General features: G+C 40.5%; 1 protein-coding gene across 1 annotated transcript in view; it reads left to right on the forward strand.

The window, feature by feature from the left end:
- Nucleotides 1–1,148: 1,148 nt before the first annotated feature.
- Nucleotides 1,149–18,457, forward strand: part of LOC127581985 (transmembrane anterior posterior transformation protein 1-like) — a 75,040-nt gene continuing 57,731 nt past the window's right edge. The window contains 2 exon segments of the mRNA XM_052036861.1: nucleotides 1,149–1,421; nucleotides 11,235–11,365. Of these exon segments, the coding sequence (XP_051892821.1) occupies nucleotides 1,277–1,421; nucleotides 11,235–11,365 (276 nt within the window). The 5' untranslated portion in view covers nucleotides 1,149–1,276.

The raw sequence follows: 18,457 nt of genomic DNA on the forward strand, positions 1-18,457 counted from the left end.
AGTAAATAGCAAGAGGAATGATGGCACAAAAAAGTGGGAAGATAATGTTATAAATAAAGAAAGAGAAGATGGATTTATGAAGCAGAAGATTGGAATATGCCCAATTGGAAGATACAAAGTGGGCAATAGAACATACATTTTTATGGGCATTCTCAAGCATTGTGGAGAGAAGTCTTCAGTTAGGAAATGGGAAAAACAAACATTGTGTTAAAAAAAGGGTGGAAATTGGAAGAAACTTAATTGAAATTTGATTTCATGTTTCAGGCAAGAACTGTTCAGTTATCAATGAATCAGAAGCATCGAAGAAGAAACGCTGAATGAAGCACAAACAAAGATTTTGAAAATAGAAGTGTTCCAAAGAGGTGGAAAGACATCTGGCCAAATGACCTTAGGGGCTGAAGGCAGCATTGTTCCATACTCAAAATACCTTGTATATCGTATATACTGATGAAGGTAATGCCTTTGCTGATGAACAATCATTCAAGATTTGAGAGTCCAAATAATTGGAAAGAGGAACACAGTCAGAGTAAAGTGAAAAGGATCTACAGGGCCACTAGCAAATTACTGGAGAGAGAAGTTACCAGCAATTTAACAGTATATGGCATTGAGACCCCCATCTCCACTTGGGTATATTAGCAACGAAGCTGGGCAAACAACATTCAAAATTGTATATTTGTGCTAAATTGTGGATGGGGGTGGGGAATGACGAAAAAAATGTTATTGGAGGGAAGTGCAATTCTTAACGGGAATAAAACACAATATATGCTGGAAACATTCAGCAAGCCACATGGCTTCTGTGGAAAAGAAAAACAAAATTAACATTTTAGGGTAAAACACTTTCATCAGAACCAACAAGGGAGGTACATCTGACCGTCCCCCAGTCAGACCCACTCTAACGCAGGAACCCTTCTGATGAAAGGTCATTAACCTGAAACGTTGGCTGTTTCTCTTCCCACAAATGCTACCTGAGCTGCCTGTCGCAGCATTTTCCGTTTTTTTATTTCAGACTTCCAGGATCTTCAGATTTTGTTTTCGATGTTTAACCGGTCCCTTTACGATGAGGGAACTACTTTGACAATAACTATATCGTTTGAGGCGGCCAATCCTACCTGCTGCTCGACGCGACCGCAACCTCCTTGCCCGGGGCACCCACACACGCAGCAGGCGGGGCCGTCCGTGCATGCGCGCCCACTCGGGAACCCGGCGGGTCACGTGACGGCAGTGTTTGTGTTTTTTTTCCCCCCCCTCTTCCCCCTCCTCCTCCTCCCGTCAGAAGATGGCGGCGGTGCTGGAGAGCGGGGATAAGAAAGCGGGTGAGGAATGGAGCTCTGACCGAGGCATCCACCGGGCGGAGACGTTAGGTTTTTATGAGGCGAAGGCTGAACCAAGCAAACACGGGGGGAAGAAACGGAATCTGTCAGGTGAGCCAGGCGGCAGTGTGGTCCTTGCTTGGCGGGGCCGGCTGGTCGGCGGGCGGGCGGGTGGGTGCGCGCACGGGCCTTGGTGGCGGGAGCGCTGCTCCCGACGAGGAGGGAGGGAGGGAGGGAGGGAGGGAGGGAGGGGGGCGACCGACCGACTGACCGACTGACCGACTGACCGACTGACCGACCGACCGACCGACTGACCGACCGACCGATCGATCGATCGATCGTTCGTTCGTTATCGCTCAGAACCCTGCGGAGTGCCCTCGAGCCAAGCCCGGTACCGATCGCCCGGCAGGAGGCCGCTCCAGGCACCCCGGGCGCTTGACAGCTGTCAACGGCTGTCTGTCAAGCGGTCGCCAGCGACCGTGGATTGGGCAGGGGCGAAGCTTTCTCTTTGACAGCAGTGGAACTCAATGAGCACACAAGTCACCTGGCAGGAGCTGTGGGTTGGCAGCACCGTGCTGCTTGCATGCGGGCAATCTGTCATTTTAATTAATGACGGGGAAAGGGGGGAGGATCCCAGTACAGAAACAATAATGCAGGCTGTTAGCAATGTCAGTTAAATATTCCATCACCTTCAGAACTAATGTTCTGCTTAAATTTTCTCTTCAGAGGTAGATATGTTGCTTGATTTTAAAAAAAGAAAACAAAAACGCAGATGCTAGAAATCTGAAATAAAAACTAAGTGCTGGAAATGCTCAACAGGTCAGGTTACATTCTGCGAAGAGGGGAAAAACACCAGAGAATACTGCATGACCTGCTAAATTTATCCACAATATTTGGATTTTCTCAACATATTGCTTGTGTATTTCTATGTGCAATCGGTTTGTGGCTCTTCCACGGGGGCATTCTGGGTTTGTTGTCAAGTCTTATAAAACTTCAGTTCTACTCTGTTTTCATGGGAATTTTTAATAATGAATAATTATATCATAAATTATTACATCCTTGGATGAAAAAGTGCTTCCCCCGCCTTTATTTTGGGAAGGGAGTGGGAAATGTGGGTATTGCTACCAGGGTTAGTATTCTTTGTCCATACACTACGTTCTTTGGAAAGGTGTCAGTGAACCACATTCTTGAACCGCTGCAGTTCTTCTGATGAAGGTGCTCCCACAATACTGTTCGGTAGGGAGGTCCAGGATTTAGGCCAAATGACAATGAAGAAACAGTGATATTTTCAAATGAGGATGGTTTCTAACTGGAGGAAAATATGCAGATGGTAGGGTACCAATGCATCTGAAGTCCTTGTCCTTCTTGGTGGTAAAAGTTGCAGTTTTGGAATAATCTGAGTGAGTAACTGCAGTGCATTATGTAAATAGCCCATGCTGTGTCCACACTGCTCTGCTGGTGAAGGGAATGAATTTTTAAGGTGGTGCATGGGGTACCAGACGAGTGGGTAGCTTTATTCCAGATGTTGTTCAGCTTCAAGGATTGTTGGAAATGCACTCCTCCAGGCAAGTGGAGAGTATTCCATCAAGCCCCTGTTGTTTGTCTTATAGATAGTGGAAAGGCTTTGGAGCGTCAGGAGGTGAGCAACTTGCTGCAGGTTATTTGGTCTTGCCATGCTGGTCCAACCACAATATTGATGTGTCTGGTTCAGAGAGTTTCTTCTGGCCATTGTATTAGCACACTATTGGTATCATAATGCGCCTGAAAGGACTTATCCCTGAGGGGTTTCTTCTGTAGGCCAAGTGCCTTTTGTTGATCTCTTTTCCCCCAATACCACAGTTTGTTGTTTAATAATTGAAGAAAGGGAGTTAATATTGTGTCAAGTTTGGGCAGAAATCTAGCATATTATTGGATCAAAGGTAGAAGTTACCTGAGCTCACTAATATTTTCTGGCTTTAATGATGCTTCTCTTTAGCTGACTGCAGTCTGTTTCCATCCACTTCCAGACCAACATAAGCCATTTCCTTCTGCAACAAAGGCATATCTGCTTTTTTTAAGCTTGCCATTAATGATTAGAATACCAATCTGACAGAACAAACAATGCTGGACCTCTGCAGTTGCCTGCAATATTCTTGGTTATGATTTCCATTCATACAGTAGCTTTCTATACAAGTAAAACCTATTGTAGTTGTTTATGGTCAAGTAATGTTGGCTTTCTTTGTTAATCTTTTACATTAAACTGGGCATACCCTTGAGAGAAGTCTAATTTAATGAAGACCTTTGCCCCTGCCAATTTGGTGTAAAAATCTAAGGGTCAGTCTATAATGTTTGCAGAGCAGGCCAGTCTTAACTACCTTAAATATATCACAATGCGTGTTGCCCATCACTTTGTGGACACTTTCACTAATATCTGATTGTCACTCCAGTTGTTTAGCTCTTCTTCCAACTGAGATTTTATTGCAAAGGCCTTGGGCATAGGCTTGCAATAGATCAGTTTGGCATTTGGTTTAATGTGTATGTGATTTTAGTGCTCTTTAATTTCTTTGTATGAATCCATAAATGTATCTTCATATTGTTCCAGAGGCTTCCTTAAACTTGGTTGTGATGTATTCACACTAAATACATTTTTCCAATCCATCCTTAACTCTTTCAGTCAATCTCTTAGGAGTTGGTTTGTTTGCTATAATCAGTACCGTTGCATTTTGTACATATTAGAGGACAACACATTTCATTTGTCCTAATATTCTCAATTTCTCAACTTTAATGTGCTTCTTGCTGATGGATCTTCCTGAAGCTCCGGTCATAATAGTAGACCATCTCATATGGGGCAGTCTGCGGCCGTGTCTCCATTCATATCGATGTCTTGATTAATCCTCTTTAATTTTGAAATTGTCATTAGAGGTGTTTAAAAAATTGCATTTATGCTATTTAATGCGTTTGTCGATATTATTGCAAACCTTTTTGTGGGTTTCCTTATGTAATTTTTTTCCATTCTATGGATACTGACTGACATTCCAGGGATACTAACTGCGTTCAGTGCTATGTGAAATCCCTTCCCATTATAAGAGGACATTTCCTTCAGTGTAAGTATCTTGGGTGCCTGTTCTAACATTAAATACACAAGCTTAAATTGCAGTTCAAGATCCAAACACATGCTGAAGTTGCAGTGTTGAAACAGATTTTTTAAATTTCTATGTGATTGGAAATGGCCTTAATCTGAGCATTTTTGCCCTTTCCCTCTTCTTCATTATTATTGCCCTTTTATTCCATTCAGTGTACACATGGAAGGTCCTCTAATGCTTTGGTGGAACTGCTAACATTTCCAACATAACAATGCAATGGGGACAGGTATGCCATTTTGTACTACCCTTCCACTTTGACAGGTGCCAGACTTGCCCTTTTATTCAAAGTAACCAGACTTGCCCTTTTATTCAAAATAAATCTTGCAGGTGACACTTTTCTTCTGCTCAATTCAGCACTTCAGACTTATCCCACTAATACAATCATGCATTCATTCGATGTCCTCAATGACTTGTTATTTTTCATGGCTCTGATTATTTGCCATCATGCCCTCACAGGTGTGAAAGTCAAAACTGCAGATGCTGGAAATCCAAAATAAAAACAGAAAATACTGGAACCTTTGAGTCCAACATGATGTTGAACTTATCACTAGTGTACTCGGAGAGTTCTTGATCTCCTATCGAAGTCCATTGCAAACTGCATAATCACAGAATGGGTGTGACAGCATGGAAGGAGACCATTCAGCTTGTCGAGGCCATACTGCTGTATGTAAGAACAGTCCCACTTCTCCATCCTTGTCATAGTCCAGCACACTTCTTCGCTTCAGGTACTTGTCCAGCTCCCTTTTGCACACCACATTTGAGCACTTCTTCTACTACTACTCCAGCAATGCATTCCAGACCCCAGCCACTTGCATATAGTATACATTTTTAAAAAAAAGTATTTTCTTCACGTCACTTTTGGTTCTTTTGCCAATTGCCTTCATTCTGTGTCCCCCAGTTCATGACTCCTCTGCCACTGGAAACAGTTTCTCTCTACGGGCAGGCATGGTAGTGTAGCAGTTAGCATAATGCTGTTACAGCACCAGTGACCTGAGTTCAATTCTGGCCGCTGTCGTGTAAGGAGTTTGTACGTTCTCCCCGTGTCTGTGTGGGTTTCCTCCGGGTGCTCCGGTTTCCTCCCACGTTCCAAAGACACATGGGTTACGAAGTTGTGGGCATGCTATGTTGGCGCCTGAAGCATGGTGACACTTGAGGGCTGCCCCCAAAACATTCTACACAAAAGATGCATTTCACTGTGTGTTTCAATGTACATTTGACTAATATGTCTCCAGTCTATTCATATGACCCAAGTCCCTCATCCCTGGGACCATTTAGTAAATCTCTTAGCACCCTTTCAATGGACTTCACATCTTCCTAAAGTACAGTGCCCAGAGCTGGACACTACTCCAGTTGTTGTTGAACCAAGTATTCAATGCTTCAACTTGTGAAGCCCAGGATCCTATATCCTTTTATAACTGCCTCAACACACCCAAACTACTTTCACACACTATGCACATACTTTGATCTCTCTATTTTTGTAACCCTTTCGGATTTGTGCCCTCTAGTTTGTATTCGCTCCTCTTACTCTTCCTACCAAAATATGACACTTCACATTTATCATCATTAAATTTCATCTGCCTTCCTTCTGTCAATTCCACCAGCCCATCTGCATTTTTGATCTGTTACAACTTTCCTCACAGTTTATTGCACCTCCAAAATTTTGTATCATCTGCAGATTTGTGCTCTATATACCCCAGTCCTGATTATTAATATATATCAAAAAAAAATGGTCTAGGAAACTCAGGAACTCCAATGTACACATCCCTTCAGGTCAGAAAATCAGACTTTCACTACCACACTTTCTTTCCTATTACTTAGCTGGTTTTCTATCCCTGCTGCTGCAGCCCTTTTGTTCCACAGCCCTTAATCTTGATGACTATCCTATTATATGGCACCTTATCAAATACCTTTAAGAAGTCCATATGCATCACATTATCTATATTTCTCTCATTAACAGTGCCCCTGTTACTTCATCAAAAAATCTGTCAGGTTAGTTTGGACATGATTTGCTTTGAAGAAAGACTTGCTGGCTTTCTCTGAGGATCCTATCTTGACCAAGTTGCTGCTAATTTAGTCCCTGATTTTGTAGATTCATGCTTCTAAACTACTAAATGTACAGTCAAGATATCCAAACCTATTGCCTTAACCACAAAATCTTTATCCCTCCCTACCCCATTGTTTTTCCACAAAGCATAGTAACTACTTGCATCATGGGTAACGTGGTCTCTGAGGACTTGCTAATTTTGCCATTTCATGGCAAAGTGACAGCACTTTGCCCCGACCTGAAGAAGCTGCCCAAGATGATCAAGTGAACTTGATATGCCGTTTCCGTCTTTAACACTGTTGCTGTCAATCACCTCTACTTCAAACCTATCAATAGCATCCTGTACCCCAATTTCAACAAGCTGGCTGACCACCCAGTTGCATTAGGAATTCTCCCGAGCAGCAAACCTGGAAGGGGAAATTTGCTAAGAAATAACTCCCCATGCTATGTAAAAAGTTCCTTAGGCTTCATGAACAAGTTGCAAGGTTTTCACGATGTTTACAGCAAGCTGAATCACTGATTACAATTTTAGGATTTTCACAAATGCATAGTTTACGCTGGAAATTCCAACACTGACTAGTGTATCATGCTTCAGTCACTCATGACTATTCTTGGCATAAATGTGTACTTGCATTTTAATTCACTAGTGATACAATGAACATTCTGCAGATCACTTTAATATGTATCCATTATCTAAACTACTATTTAAAACAATTTGGGTATCTCTTTACATACATTTTGTTTGCTCCTGCAATGAATTATTTAGAGGTTTTGGTCTAGAAATTCTTGTTTGTCATGTTGCAACTATATAAAACAATGGTCAGGCCACACTTGTGTATTGTGTATAGTTCTGGTTGCCACAGTGCCGGAAGGATGTGGTAGCTTAGAGAGAGTACAAAAGAAATTCACCATAGAACATAGAACACTACAGCACAGTACAGGCCCTTCGGCCCACAATGTTGTGCCGACATTTTATCCTGCTCTAAGATCTATCTAACCCTTCCCTCCACATAGCCCTCATGAAATGTATCCCTAACGCATCTGCCCCCACAACCTCTGCTGGCAGTGCGTTCCACACACCCACCACTTCCTGTGTTTAAAAAAAACTTACCCCTGACATTCCCATTGTACCTTCCTCTAATCACCTTAAAATTATGTCCCCTTTGTGTTAGCCATTGTCGCCCTGGAAAAAGTCTCTGACTGTCCACTCGATCTATGCCTCTTATCATCTTGTACACCTCTAACAAGTCACCTCTCATCCTTCTTCTCTCCAAGAGAAAAGACCTAGCTCACTCAACTTATCCTCATAAGACATCCAGGCAACATCCTGGTAAATTTGCTCTGCACCCTCTCTAAGCTTCCACATCCTTCCTAGAATGAGGTGACCAGAACTGAACACAGTACTCCAAGTGTGGTCTAACCAGAGTTCTGTAGAGCTGCAACATCACCTCACGGCTCTTGAACTCAATACCCCGACTAATGAAGGCCAACACTCCATACGCTTTCTTAACAACCCTATCCACTTGCGCGGTAACCTTGAGGGATCTATGGACGTGGACCTCGAGATCCTTCTGTTCCTCCACACTGCTAAGAGTCCTGCCATTAACCTTGTATTCTGCCTTCAAGTTCAATCTCCCGAAGTGTATCACTTCACACTTATCCAGGTTGAACTCCATCTGCCACTTCTCAGCTCAGGTCTGCATTCTATCAATATCCTGTTGTAATCTACAGCAACCTTCTGCACTATCCACAACACCGCCAACCTTTATCATCAGCAAACTTACTAACCCACCCTTCCACATCCTCATCCAAGTCATTTATAAAAATCATGAAGAGCAGGGGTCCCAGAACAGATCCATGCAGAACACCACTGGTCACCAACCTCCAGGCAGAATACATTCCATCTACCACCACCCTCTGTCTTCTATGGGCGAGCCAATTCTGAATCCACACAGCCAAGTTTTCCTGGATCCCATGCCTCCTAACTTCTGAATAAGCCTTCCATGAGGAACCTTATCAAATGCCTTACTATATCCCACTGCTCTACCTTCATCAATGTGCTTTGTCACAGCCTCAAAGAATTCAATCAGGCTCATGAGGCACAACCTGCCCCCCACAAAGCCATGCTGACTGACCCTAATCAGCCTATGCTTCTCTAAATGCCCATAAATCCTGTCTCTAAGAATCTTCTCCAGTAACTTGCCCACCACTGAAGTAAGACTCACTGGTCTGTAATTCCCAGGGTTATCCCTACTCCCTTTCTTAAACAAAGGAACAACATTTGCCACTCTCCCATCATCTGGCACTATTCCTGTGGTGAGTGAGGCCACAAAGATCATCGCCAAAGGCGCAATTAAGTATACAAAGGCGCAGTTAAGTATACAAAGGCGAAGCTAAGTATTCATTAAGGACCTCTCCTACCTCTTCCGACTCCAGGCACATGTTTCCTCTTTTATCCCTGATCGGTCCTACACTCACTCTAGTCATCCTCTTATTCTTCACATACGTGGAGAACGCCTTGGGGTTTTCCTTGATCCTACTCACTAAGGCCTTCTCATGCCCCCTCCTAGCTCTCCTAAGTCCATTCTTAAGCTCCCTCCTGGCTACCTTGTAAGTCTCCAGAGCCCTGTCTGATCCATGCTTTCTAAACCTCAGGTGAGCTTCTTTCTTCCTCTTGACAAGATATTCTACATATCATGTCAACCACGATTCCTTCACTCTACCATCCTTATCCTGCCTCAGTGGGACAAACCTATTCAGAGCGCCATGCAAGCATTCCTTAAACAACCTCCACATTTCTGCTGTGCACTTCTCCAAGAACATCTGTTCCCAATTTACGCTACCAGGGTGATTTAAAAAAAAACAAGATACTCAGGAACTCAGTGGGACGGGCAGCATCTGTGCAGGGAAATGGACAGTCGATGTTTTGGGTCGAGGCCCTTCATCTGTATTTGAAGGGTTTCAACCCGAAATGTTGACTGTCCATTTCCCTCACAAATGGTGCCTGACCTGCTGAATTCCTCCAGCATCTTGTTTTTTGCTCCAAATTCCAGCATCTACAGTGTCTTGTGTTCACCAAGATGTTGCCTGGAATGGAAGGCTTTATTTACAAGGAGAGATTAGATAGGCTGGGTTTGTTTTCACTGGAGTTTAAGAGGCCGTGGCTGACCTTGTAGGGGTTTATAAGATTATGAAGGTCATACGTAGGGGACACGGTCAGAGTCCTTTTCCCAGGGTAGGGGAATCTGAAACTAGAGAGTATAGGTTTAAGGTGAGAGGGGAGACATTTAAAGAAAATCTGAGGGGCAAATTTTTCCACACAGAGGGTTGTGGTTATATGGAAGAGGAGGGAGCAGAGGCAGATACAATTACAACATATAAAAAGCATTTGGACAGGTACATGGATAGGAAGGGAGCAGAAAGCCTAAAGCAGGCAAATGGGATTAGGTTAGATGGGCATCATGGTCAGCATGGATGAGTTGAGCTGAAGGGCCTGTCCCTATACTGTACAGCTCTATGACTGCTACAAAAATGCTCTGCCATTGTGTCTCTACAAAAAACCTGCAAACAGTGGAGAAAAGGGAGTCAAGGGAAAATGAGGACTTGAAGGAAATCAGCATTGATTTAAAGAAACATATTTAAAGGTTTAAAGAAAAGTAAAACAAAGGACATGCATAGTGAATGGCAGGGCCCTGGGCAGTGGTGTTGAACAGAGAGACAAGTATGTAGTTCCCTAAAAATAGGAACACAGGTAGCACTTGCCTTCATCGGCCGAAGCATTGAGTATAAGAGTGGGATGTCATGTTACAGTTGTACAAAACGTTGGTTGTGCTGCACTTGGAGTATTGTGTGCAGTTCTGGTCACCACACTAGAGAAAGGATGTGATTAAGCTAGAGAGGGTGCAGAAAAAATTTGCAGGGATGTTGCCTATATAGGAGGGCTTGAGTTATCAGGGGTGATTGGATAGGCTAGGTCTTCTTTTCCTGGAGCAAAGGAGGCTGAAAGGTGACATTTCCTTGAACTGCAGTCACCACCTCAAGAAGCATGCGACTGAACTTTGTTGGATCCCAGTGAGGTCAGGTGTTGTTCATGCTCTGAAAGCTGGAGCTGTCAGCAGCTGTCAACTCTTCTTGTACATGTAGTTGCCCAGTACAGTAGCAGTTTCCATGTGGCACACAATGTGTATTCCATAGGATCCCTCCTGTGCCTCTAATTATTGATTGATTTTACTAAGCAGAAATGAAATACCATTACAGTTCCCCTTCCCCTCATTACACCAGATTTCCCTGTTATCAAAATCCTGAGATTGCATCCCATAGAAGCAAACTTTATAGAACTGACTGCTTAATCATTGTTAAAAACAATGTTCTTACCTGCTGTCAGACATTTTGTCTAAATAACATTTTAAGACTGTTGCTGTGCTCCTTACTGCTTCAGACGATTTGCTGAAGCATTGCTATTCTGCAATGTACAATAAGACTTTTCTTTGAGATTAAATAATTGTTGAGGTAATTTCTCATCTTTAAGAAATTATGAATCCCCCAGCACCATGTTGCAGCACCTTGGACACAACATCATTTGCATTTATTGAATTGCTTTCCAATTTGAATTATTGCTAATTGAGCAAAAACATACCAGTTTTGTACTAACAAGGCTGGTATCCTCAATAAATAAGACAAATGACTAGTTAATGATTTTTGGTATTTCCCAAGGGAGAAACAATGTTGTTAATACTTTTTAAAATCTTTTTTGTGCAGATCTCTCCCTGCTGAGATTTATTAGTGCCGAGTTAACACGAGGATATCTTTTGGAACACAATGAAGCCAAGTACAAAGAAAGGAGGGAAAGAGTATACACTTGTCTACGAATTCCTCGAGAATTGGAAAAGGTATGGTTATTTTCTTTTAAGAGTTTTCTGACTAAAATTTAGCTTGCTTCAGCAGGTGATACATTATCACACATTAAAAGTGTACAGAGTTTGCAAGTATATGAGTAAGAATAACTGTATTAATGTATTCATGTGTAAATGGAATTCTCTTATTTAGCTGCTTAATGTTGATTTTAAATGGAAAAGAGGAATGATGCAGTTAATATTTCTTCATTGTTTGACAGGTTGTTAGACATAATGAGTGTCATCCATAAATTATAATTGGCACAGTATTTAAACCTACATTAAGTCTTATGATCTCACTATGTTTCCTTGCTCAAAATGCCATGATTGGAAGTGAAAAAAGTTAATGTAGTAATGCCATCTTTATTAAAAGTTAATATTATAAATTACATGATGGATGCTAGTCATAGTTCCGCAGTTTTTTGGTTGTACAAATAATCAACCACTGCTAAATCAATCAAAGCAGTTAGAAATTTGCTAATACTTTCATTGTTTTGCTAATGTGTTGTCTGAACATGATTAAGTGCAATCCATAGCCTTCTGCACAAGCAGAAGCCAAATGATTCTTGTTCTGTGTCTTCAGTTAAGTTTGGTATGTTGTTGACCATTTAGATTTTGGGCCAACAGAATTGTCTCTGTATGGTTCCAGTGAAGTTTGCAGGACTTAGACTAGTTTGGCAATCAAACAATATTAATTGTCCACCAGTTGGGAAAGCAATGGCTGCATTTTAATCAGTTACAAATCATAAAGAATTTAAAATGCCGATAAAGAATCTTATATTAAGATTAACTGTACACAAATGTTTCAAGTTTCATTTGGCTATCTGCTCATCTTGAGGGAGAAGCAAAGTTATTTTCAACCAAATGTTGATTAGATGGGTTTTCAGCTCTCTATATGAAATGCTGTTATTGCTAAATTCAAGAATTCCAGGAAAAGGCTTTCAGGGATGGCAAGAGGCTGCAGTTTGGTAAACCTTGAAATTGGTCTAGAAATCTTCTAGAGTATAATAAATCAGTCCATATGGCTAATCTTTTTGATGGTTTGCCATGGTTGATGGGTGATTTATACATTTGTGTGTTGAGCTATGTTTGAACTTTATTTTAGGAAAATTAACACAGTTTGACCTTGGATTAAAGATTACACCCAAAGCAGAAACTCTCAATACATTCTGCAAAACAAAAGAACTGCACTTTTCTTTTAACTTGAGGAAAAAATAATTGATCAAAATTTGCCATTCTGATTCACGTACATATATCCATTTCTGTGAAAAGTCTCCTTTTACTTTGCCTATTCAGCATTTTCTCTAATTTGATCGATGTAGTTTTGTATAAAGGGCTATGAAAGGTATTCAGGCTGATTCCTTTCTTAATTTTCCACAATTACCAAATTCCCTTTTGCTACTTCATTCAGCAGATTTACTGAGTTCCCATCTTAGAGTCATAGCATCATAAAGCACAGAAAAGGACCTTTGGCCCACCATGTCCATGCCAACCATCAAGTACCCTTTTATCCTTGCCCCATTTACCAGCACTTCGTCTGTGATATTCTGTGCATTGGCAACTCATTTGCTTGCCTAGATATTTTTAGGTGCTATGAAATTGCATGCCTCCACCCTCCACTCAGGCTCAACTTTCTAAATTCCAATCATCCTCTGGATGGAAGAGTTCTTCCTCAGCTCACCCCATTGCCCGAAACCTATACTCTCCAGTTTTAGATACCTTTTCTATGGGGAAAAGTTTGCTACCATGTACCCTATCAATGTGCCTTCATCAGGTCCCCTCTCGGCCTCCTCCATCCAAGGAAAACAAACCCAGCCCATACATTGTCTCATCCTAACCAAAACACTTCATCCTAGGCAACTTTCTCTGGTGCTGTCGCATCCTTCTTATTGTGTGACGACCAGAAATGTACACAGTGTTCTAGCTGTAGCCTAACTGATATTTTATAAAGTTATACCATACCTCCCACTTTTGTATTCTTTGCCTCAGCTATTGATGACAAGTATATGTTGTCTTATCTACCTGTACTTCCACATTTAGGGATTCTTGAACTTGAACTTGTACACTAAAATCTGTTCCTCTATCCTCCCTAAGGCCCCACAATTCACTGTGTAAGTCTTATCCTTATTAGTCCTCCCAAAGTGCATAACATCACACTTATTAGGATTCCATTTGGCATTGCTCTCCCCATCTTACCAACAGATCAGGGTCATCTTGTTGCCTACAACTATCGTCCTCACTATTAAGAACATAACACGACTCTTCATCAACGGCTGCTGCCCCTGCATTTTCCCAGTCAAGGGAGATTGGATAGGAAGGAGCAGTGTAGAATAGAAACAAAAATGTGGGAAAGAAGTTTAGATATTTGGGAGAGAGGAAATAAATGGTAAAAAGAGAAACAAATATACACTGAATCATAGCTGTGCATTGGGTCAAGGGGCAGAAGCTAATTTTATCTTTTATTTATGCAATTAATTGCTTGTGAACATATAAAAATATATCCTTTGGCTTCACAGCTTAAGGATTTTCTCCAAAGTTGAGTATGCCAATTCCCCCACTGAGGAAAAAAAAAACTCTAAAGTGTTTTATAGCATTAATATATGATGCATGGTATTATGTCCTTTGGCAGAATAGCATATCTGAAATCGATTTTGTTGTGAATTTGATGTAGGGTGGTCTAATTTGTTTCCGAAGTACATTGAAGATGTCAATGAAATGCATCGTCCACCAGATGGAGCAAGTGTTAATTAAAATGAATATTAAGTAGATCATGGGCTGCATTTTGAGAAATAGATAAGTGAGTCCAACAGCACTCCTCATTATTTGGAAGTCGAACAGAAACTTCTGACACATGCAAGACAACGTCAGGAAATGATGATGTTGCTGCTGGAGAAGCCCTCTTTCAGAGCTGCTTGCTAATGGTATCTCTCCATTTAAATAACTTGATATATATGAGCTAAACTGCTAGAAGTTTCTGTTTGTCCATTCCAATATGTGTACCCACTTAAAACAAGATAAGTCTTGATTAATGTCAAATAACCTCTTGGCTCAAAAATTAATTCTAAAAGTGTGGTGTGGCATTCCTTTGGATTTTTATTATTTGGGAGATTTTAAAACTATCTTTTTTAAACCTTGTTTTACTTATTTCTTTCTCTCAGTCCAAATTACTTCTGTACCACTGGACCATCACCTTTTTATTTTGCTTTCTGCACTTTATTTAATCTTAATAACTACCTCCTAGTTCTGAACCTGTGCTATAAGTCACTGATTCTTTAATCTTGTTGGTTAAAGAGACACTCAGTTGCCTAACCAGCTCAGACAAGTCCCATTTGTGCAAAACAGATGCTATACTTTTTGCATTGTTGACTTTTTGCCTGTTTCCCTGATGTGAACGGCACTGATATGGATTTTATGGAATATAGCTAAAATGCCAAAGTTGAGCAATAGTGGTAGTGATATGGGTTTATATTGTATATGTATCCCTTGCGTAATCAATGTTTGATTGACAGATTTTTTCTATGATGCAATTTACCCTGTATGGTTTGTATCCTCTATTTACAAGGCTGTCCTTGATTCAATAAACGATCCCTAATGTTAAGGGGCAGAGAGAAAGATTAAATAGATATTAGCAATAAGTGGCAATTGAAATACAAGGCATAGCTGTGTCAACAAAGATTGCTAGCCATTAGACTGACAGCTGTGCTGAAATAGACTACTGTTTACACGGGGCATAGACCTATTGAAATAAACCACAACCTGTTGATGTAATGACCATTGACATAATTGACTATTGGAAATAGCCCTCTATTGATTGCAATAGAATGTTACCATGGTAGTGTCATTCACTACAAAGGGCATAGATGTCATAATGCAGAAAATGGGAAAAAGTTTTAAGCATGTAGTTAGAAGATCAGATGATGATCTAGAAAAAAGTAAGATTTGAAAGAATGTTGTGTGGTGGGTGGTGGAGAGGAAATTGTAAAAGGGATACAATGTTCAAGGCTAGCCATGGCTAGTTGGAACATTTCAAAAGCACACAAACCAGCATAATATTTGTCGGGGGAGGCAGCAAATGCAGATACTGTAGCTGCAATTTTCCAAGGGAGCTGAAACAGGTGTTTATCATTGATGAGATGGGGCTTTTTCAGAAGAGGATGCCACCCTGAATATTCATATCAAGGAATGTGAAAATTGCTCCTGGTATTGTGCCCATGCCCATCTTGGAGGCAATGCCCAGCATGACTCTAAGCCTAGGCCTCTCAGAGAACTCAAAGGCACGAAAGGGATATCAAAAGCCAATGTTCCAAGGGTGTGATGATTGAATAAAAAGGCCTGGATAACATTGCTGCTCTTCCAAGTATCATTTGTTTCTCTTCCCCTTTATTCAATGATATTGTCTGAAAAACAGCCTGGAGAACAGAACCTTGTTCATCTGGATATCTGGTTAACATCAATGTCATGGCTGACAACATTATGTACATATGAGAATGCATTATGCACATTGTTATGGTAATTTAAGATTTTATTTGTTAACAAATGATACTTCATTATTTCAGATACATTGATGTATTTTAAGTGTTTTGATATATTCAATCAAGGTTCTTGAGCTTCAGATTTTTTATATAAAGGCATTTCCTATTAATGTCTATTTATAAATTTTCACCTTACTAAATGTTTTCCTGGAATATAATCCCTTCATAAATTGAGGAATATCTGTATTAACAGTGTTCCCTTCTTTCACCTGTTCACTAACATTGTTTTTTTTAATCTTCTAATAAATACATGGTGGTATTTATTCTGATTTTATAGTCGTATGTTGAAGATTAGTCACAAAACTTTTCAATGTGCTATAATTACTACGTGTTGTGCAATATCCATTATTAGATATTATTACTTAAAATATATTATTAATTCAAAAATTTTGCATGCCGTTGGGTATAATATTGGCGTGCTATTGTCCAGTTCGATTTTTAGCATTTGTTGTTTTCCTATGTCAAGTATTTTCTGATGGAAGACAATAAGGGTATTGCAAGGGATGATTTCTCCCTCTCCTCCACTTTTGTAACTTTGAAGAAAACTGCCTTTGTTACAGCAGCAGAACAGAACAAGCTTTGATGAAATTCATTTCAAAAATTGCTGTTGCTTTTTGATTTTCAATAAATGTTGAACATCTGAATATAAAACATCTTTGATCAGGTATATCTGTAAATAGAGTTGGATTCTAAACTGTATTCTTTTTACAACCAATGGCAGATAACATTTTCAGCTGACAGTGGTTCCAAGAATTAAGTGGAATTAGGTAACCAATAGGTGGCAGATGTAATGACATGTTTTAGCATGTCTTTCTCTCACTGAGTTAGTGGATCCAATCAACTTAATATTCCTTATGAATTAGGCTGGATTTTGTCATAATTTTTACATATGCTTTGAGCAAGATTTCATGTTTGCCACCTTGTCGTTTATACAGTAAGTTAAATGCAGATTTCAGGTGCATCAATTTGCTTAGATCACTGTCCCATTCCACTATAGGAATGAATATTTGTGCACAAATGACCTTTAGAGAAGGAAGCCTGTGTTGCTTCATGTGGCCTAATTGTGATCGGTGCATAGCAATGTGGTTGACTCTTAACTGCCCTCTGAAATTATCACGCCAGTCACTCAGTTAGATCAAGCCACTATATCAAATTCAAATACGAATGGGTCAGTTTAAATGAATATTTGAAGATGAAAACATTTGCAAACTATGGAGAAAGAGCAGAGGAAAAGGACTGATTGGATTGTTTGGCAGAGAGCCAGCAAAACTAAATGAGCTGAATGGTCTTTCGTGCTCTAATAAATGTACACCCAACCTAGTCAATCCATCAAATTTCTCATCATGAATATCTGGGAACAGGCCTAGGTGTTACAAACCAGTCAGTCAATATCCAGGCATAGTCCCATTTTTAGCCGGAGTCTGAGACTTCTCCATCATGATCCCTTGCTAAGTCTTATCTGTCATGAATGATAGAGAACAATTATTAATAAGCAAGCGGGTGAAGGAGGAGGCTCCAAGAACATCTCCACCTCAGCAATGGTGGAGCCTTGCAACTAAGTGAAAAATTCTGGGGCAGAGATTTACAAACATCATCTGGTGGAAATGCTTTATAAGTGATCCACCTTGACTTTTTCCTGAGATCCCAGCTATCATCACAGAAGCCCATCTTCAGCTAATTGGGTTCACTGACACCAAGAAAGAACAGGAAGTAGTGAATAGAGCAAAGCCTTGTACCCTTCAACAGTAGTGCTGAACACTTGTGGACCAGCTGCACCAGAACAAACTACAACACTAGACAAACTCTGAGATTCACTGGACAGAGTTAAACATTGTCCTAAGATCTTCTGTCCTGCAAAAGCAAAGCAAATTGAATCCAGTCCATTAATACACCATCAGACTCCTCCCAAATATCAACAAGGTAATGGAAAGTGCTACCAACACCACTTTCAAGGGACACCCAGTCATCAAAAGCCAGTTGACCATGTGCTTAGCTTGGGTTCCACTAGGACCATCCAGCTATAGGCATCATCGATACCTTAGTCCAATAATGGATAAAAGAGAGAAAAATACAGGCTTGTATTCACATAGCAAATTTTGCATCTCCTTCAGGGTGGCCCAATATACTTAACAATCATTATTGTAATATAGGAAATACAACAATCAACATGTGTATAGCAAGATACCACAAAGAATAATAACCAGATAATCTATTGAGTCAGATATAAATATTGGTCTGGATGCTGGGGATTATTGCCCTATTATTCTTTAAATTTGTGCTATAGAATCTTTCCATATTCATTGAATAGAGCAGAAAGAGTCTCAATTTGATATTTTGTCCGGAAAAACAGCAGCACTGACAGTGCAGCAATCTCTCGATAGAATGTTAGTCTGGATTTTTCTGCTGGTGTCTCTCTGAAGTGGGACTTGACCCCTAATAAGCAAAACTGCCTAACCAACTGAGCTGCAGCTGATAAAGCAGTGAAACATCTGAATTCCCAAGGTGAGTTGAAAGGGAATGGCCTTGCTATGAGAGCAACAATTAGTTAAGTATTATC

This window comes from Pristis pectinata, chromosome 2 (genome assembly GCF_009764475.1).
Source record: "Pristis pectinata isolate sPriPec2 chromosome 2, sPriPec2.1.pri, whole genome shotgun sequence".
Taxonomy (NCBI): Eukaryota; Metazoa; Chordata; class Chondrichthyes; order Rhinopristiformes; family Pristidae; genus Pristis; species Pristis pectinata.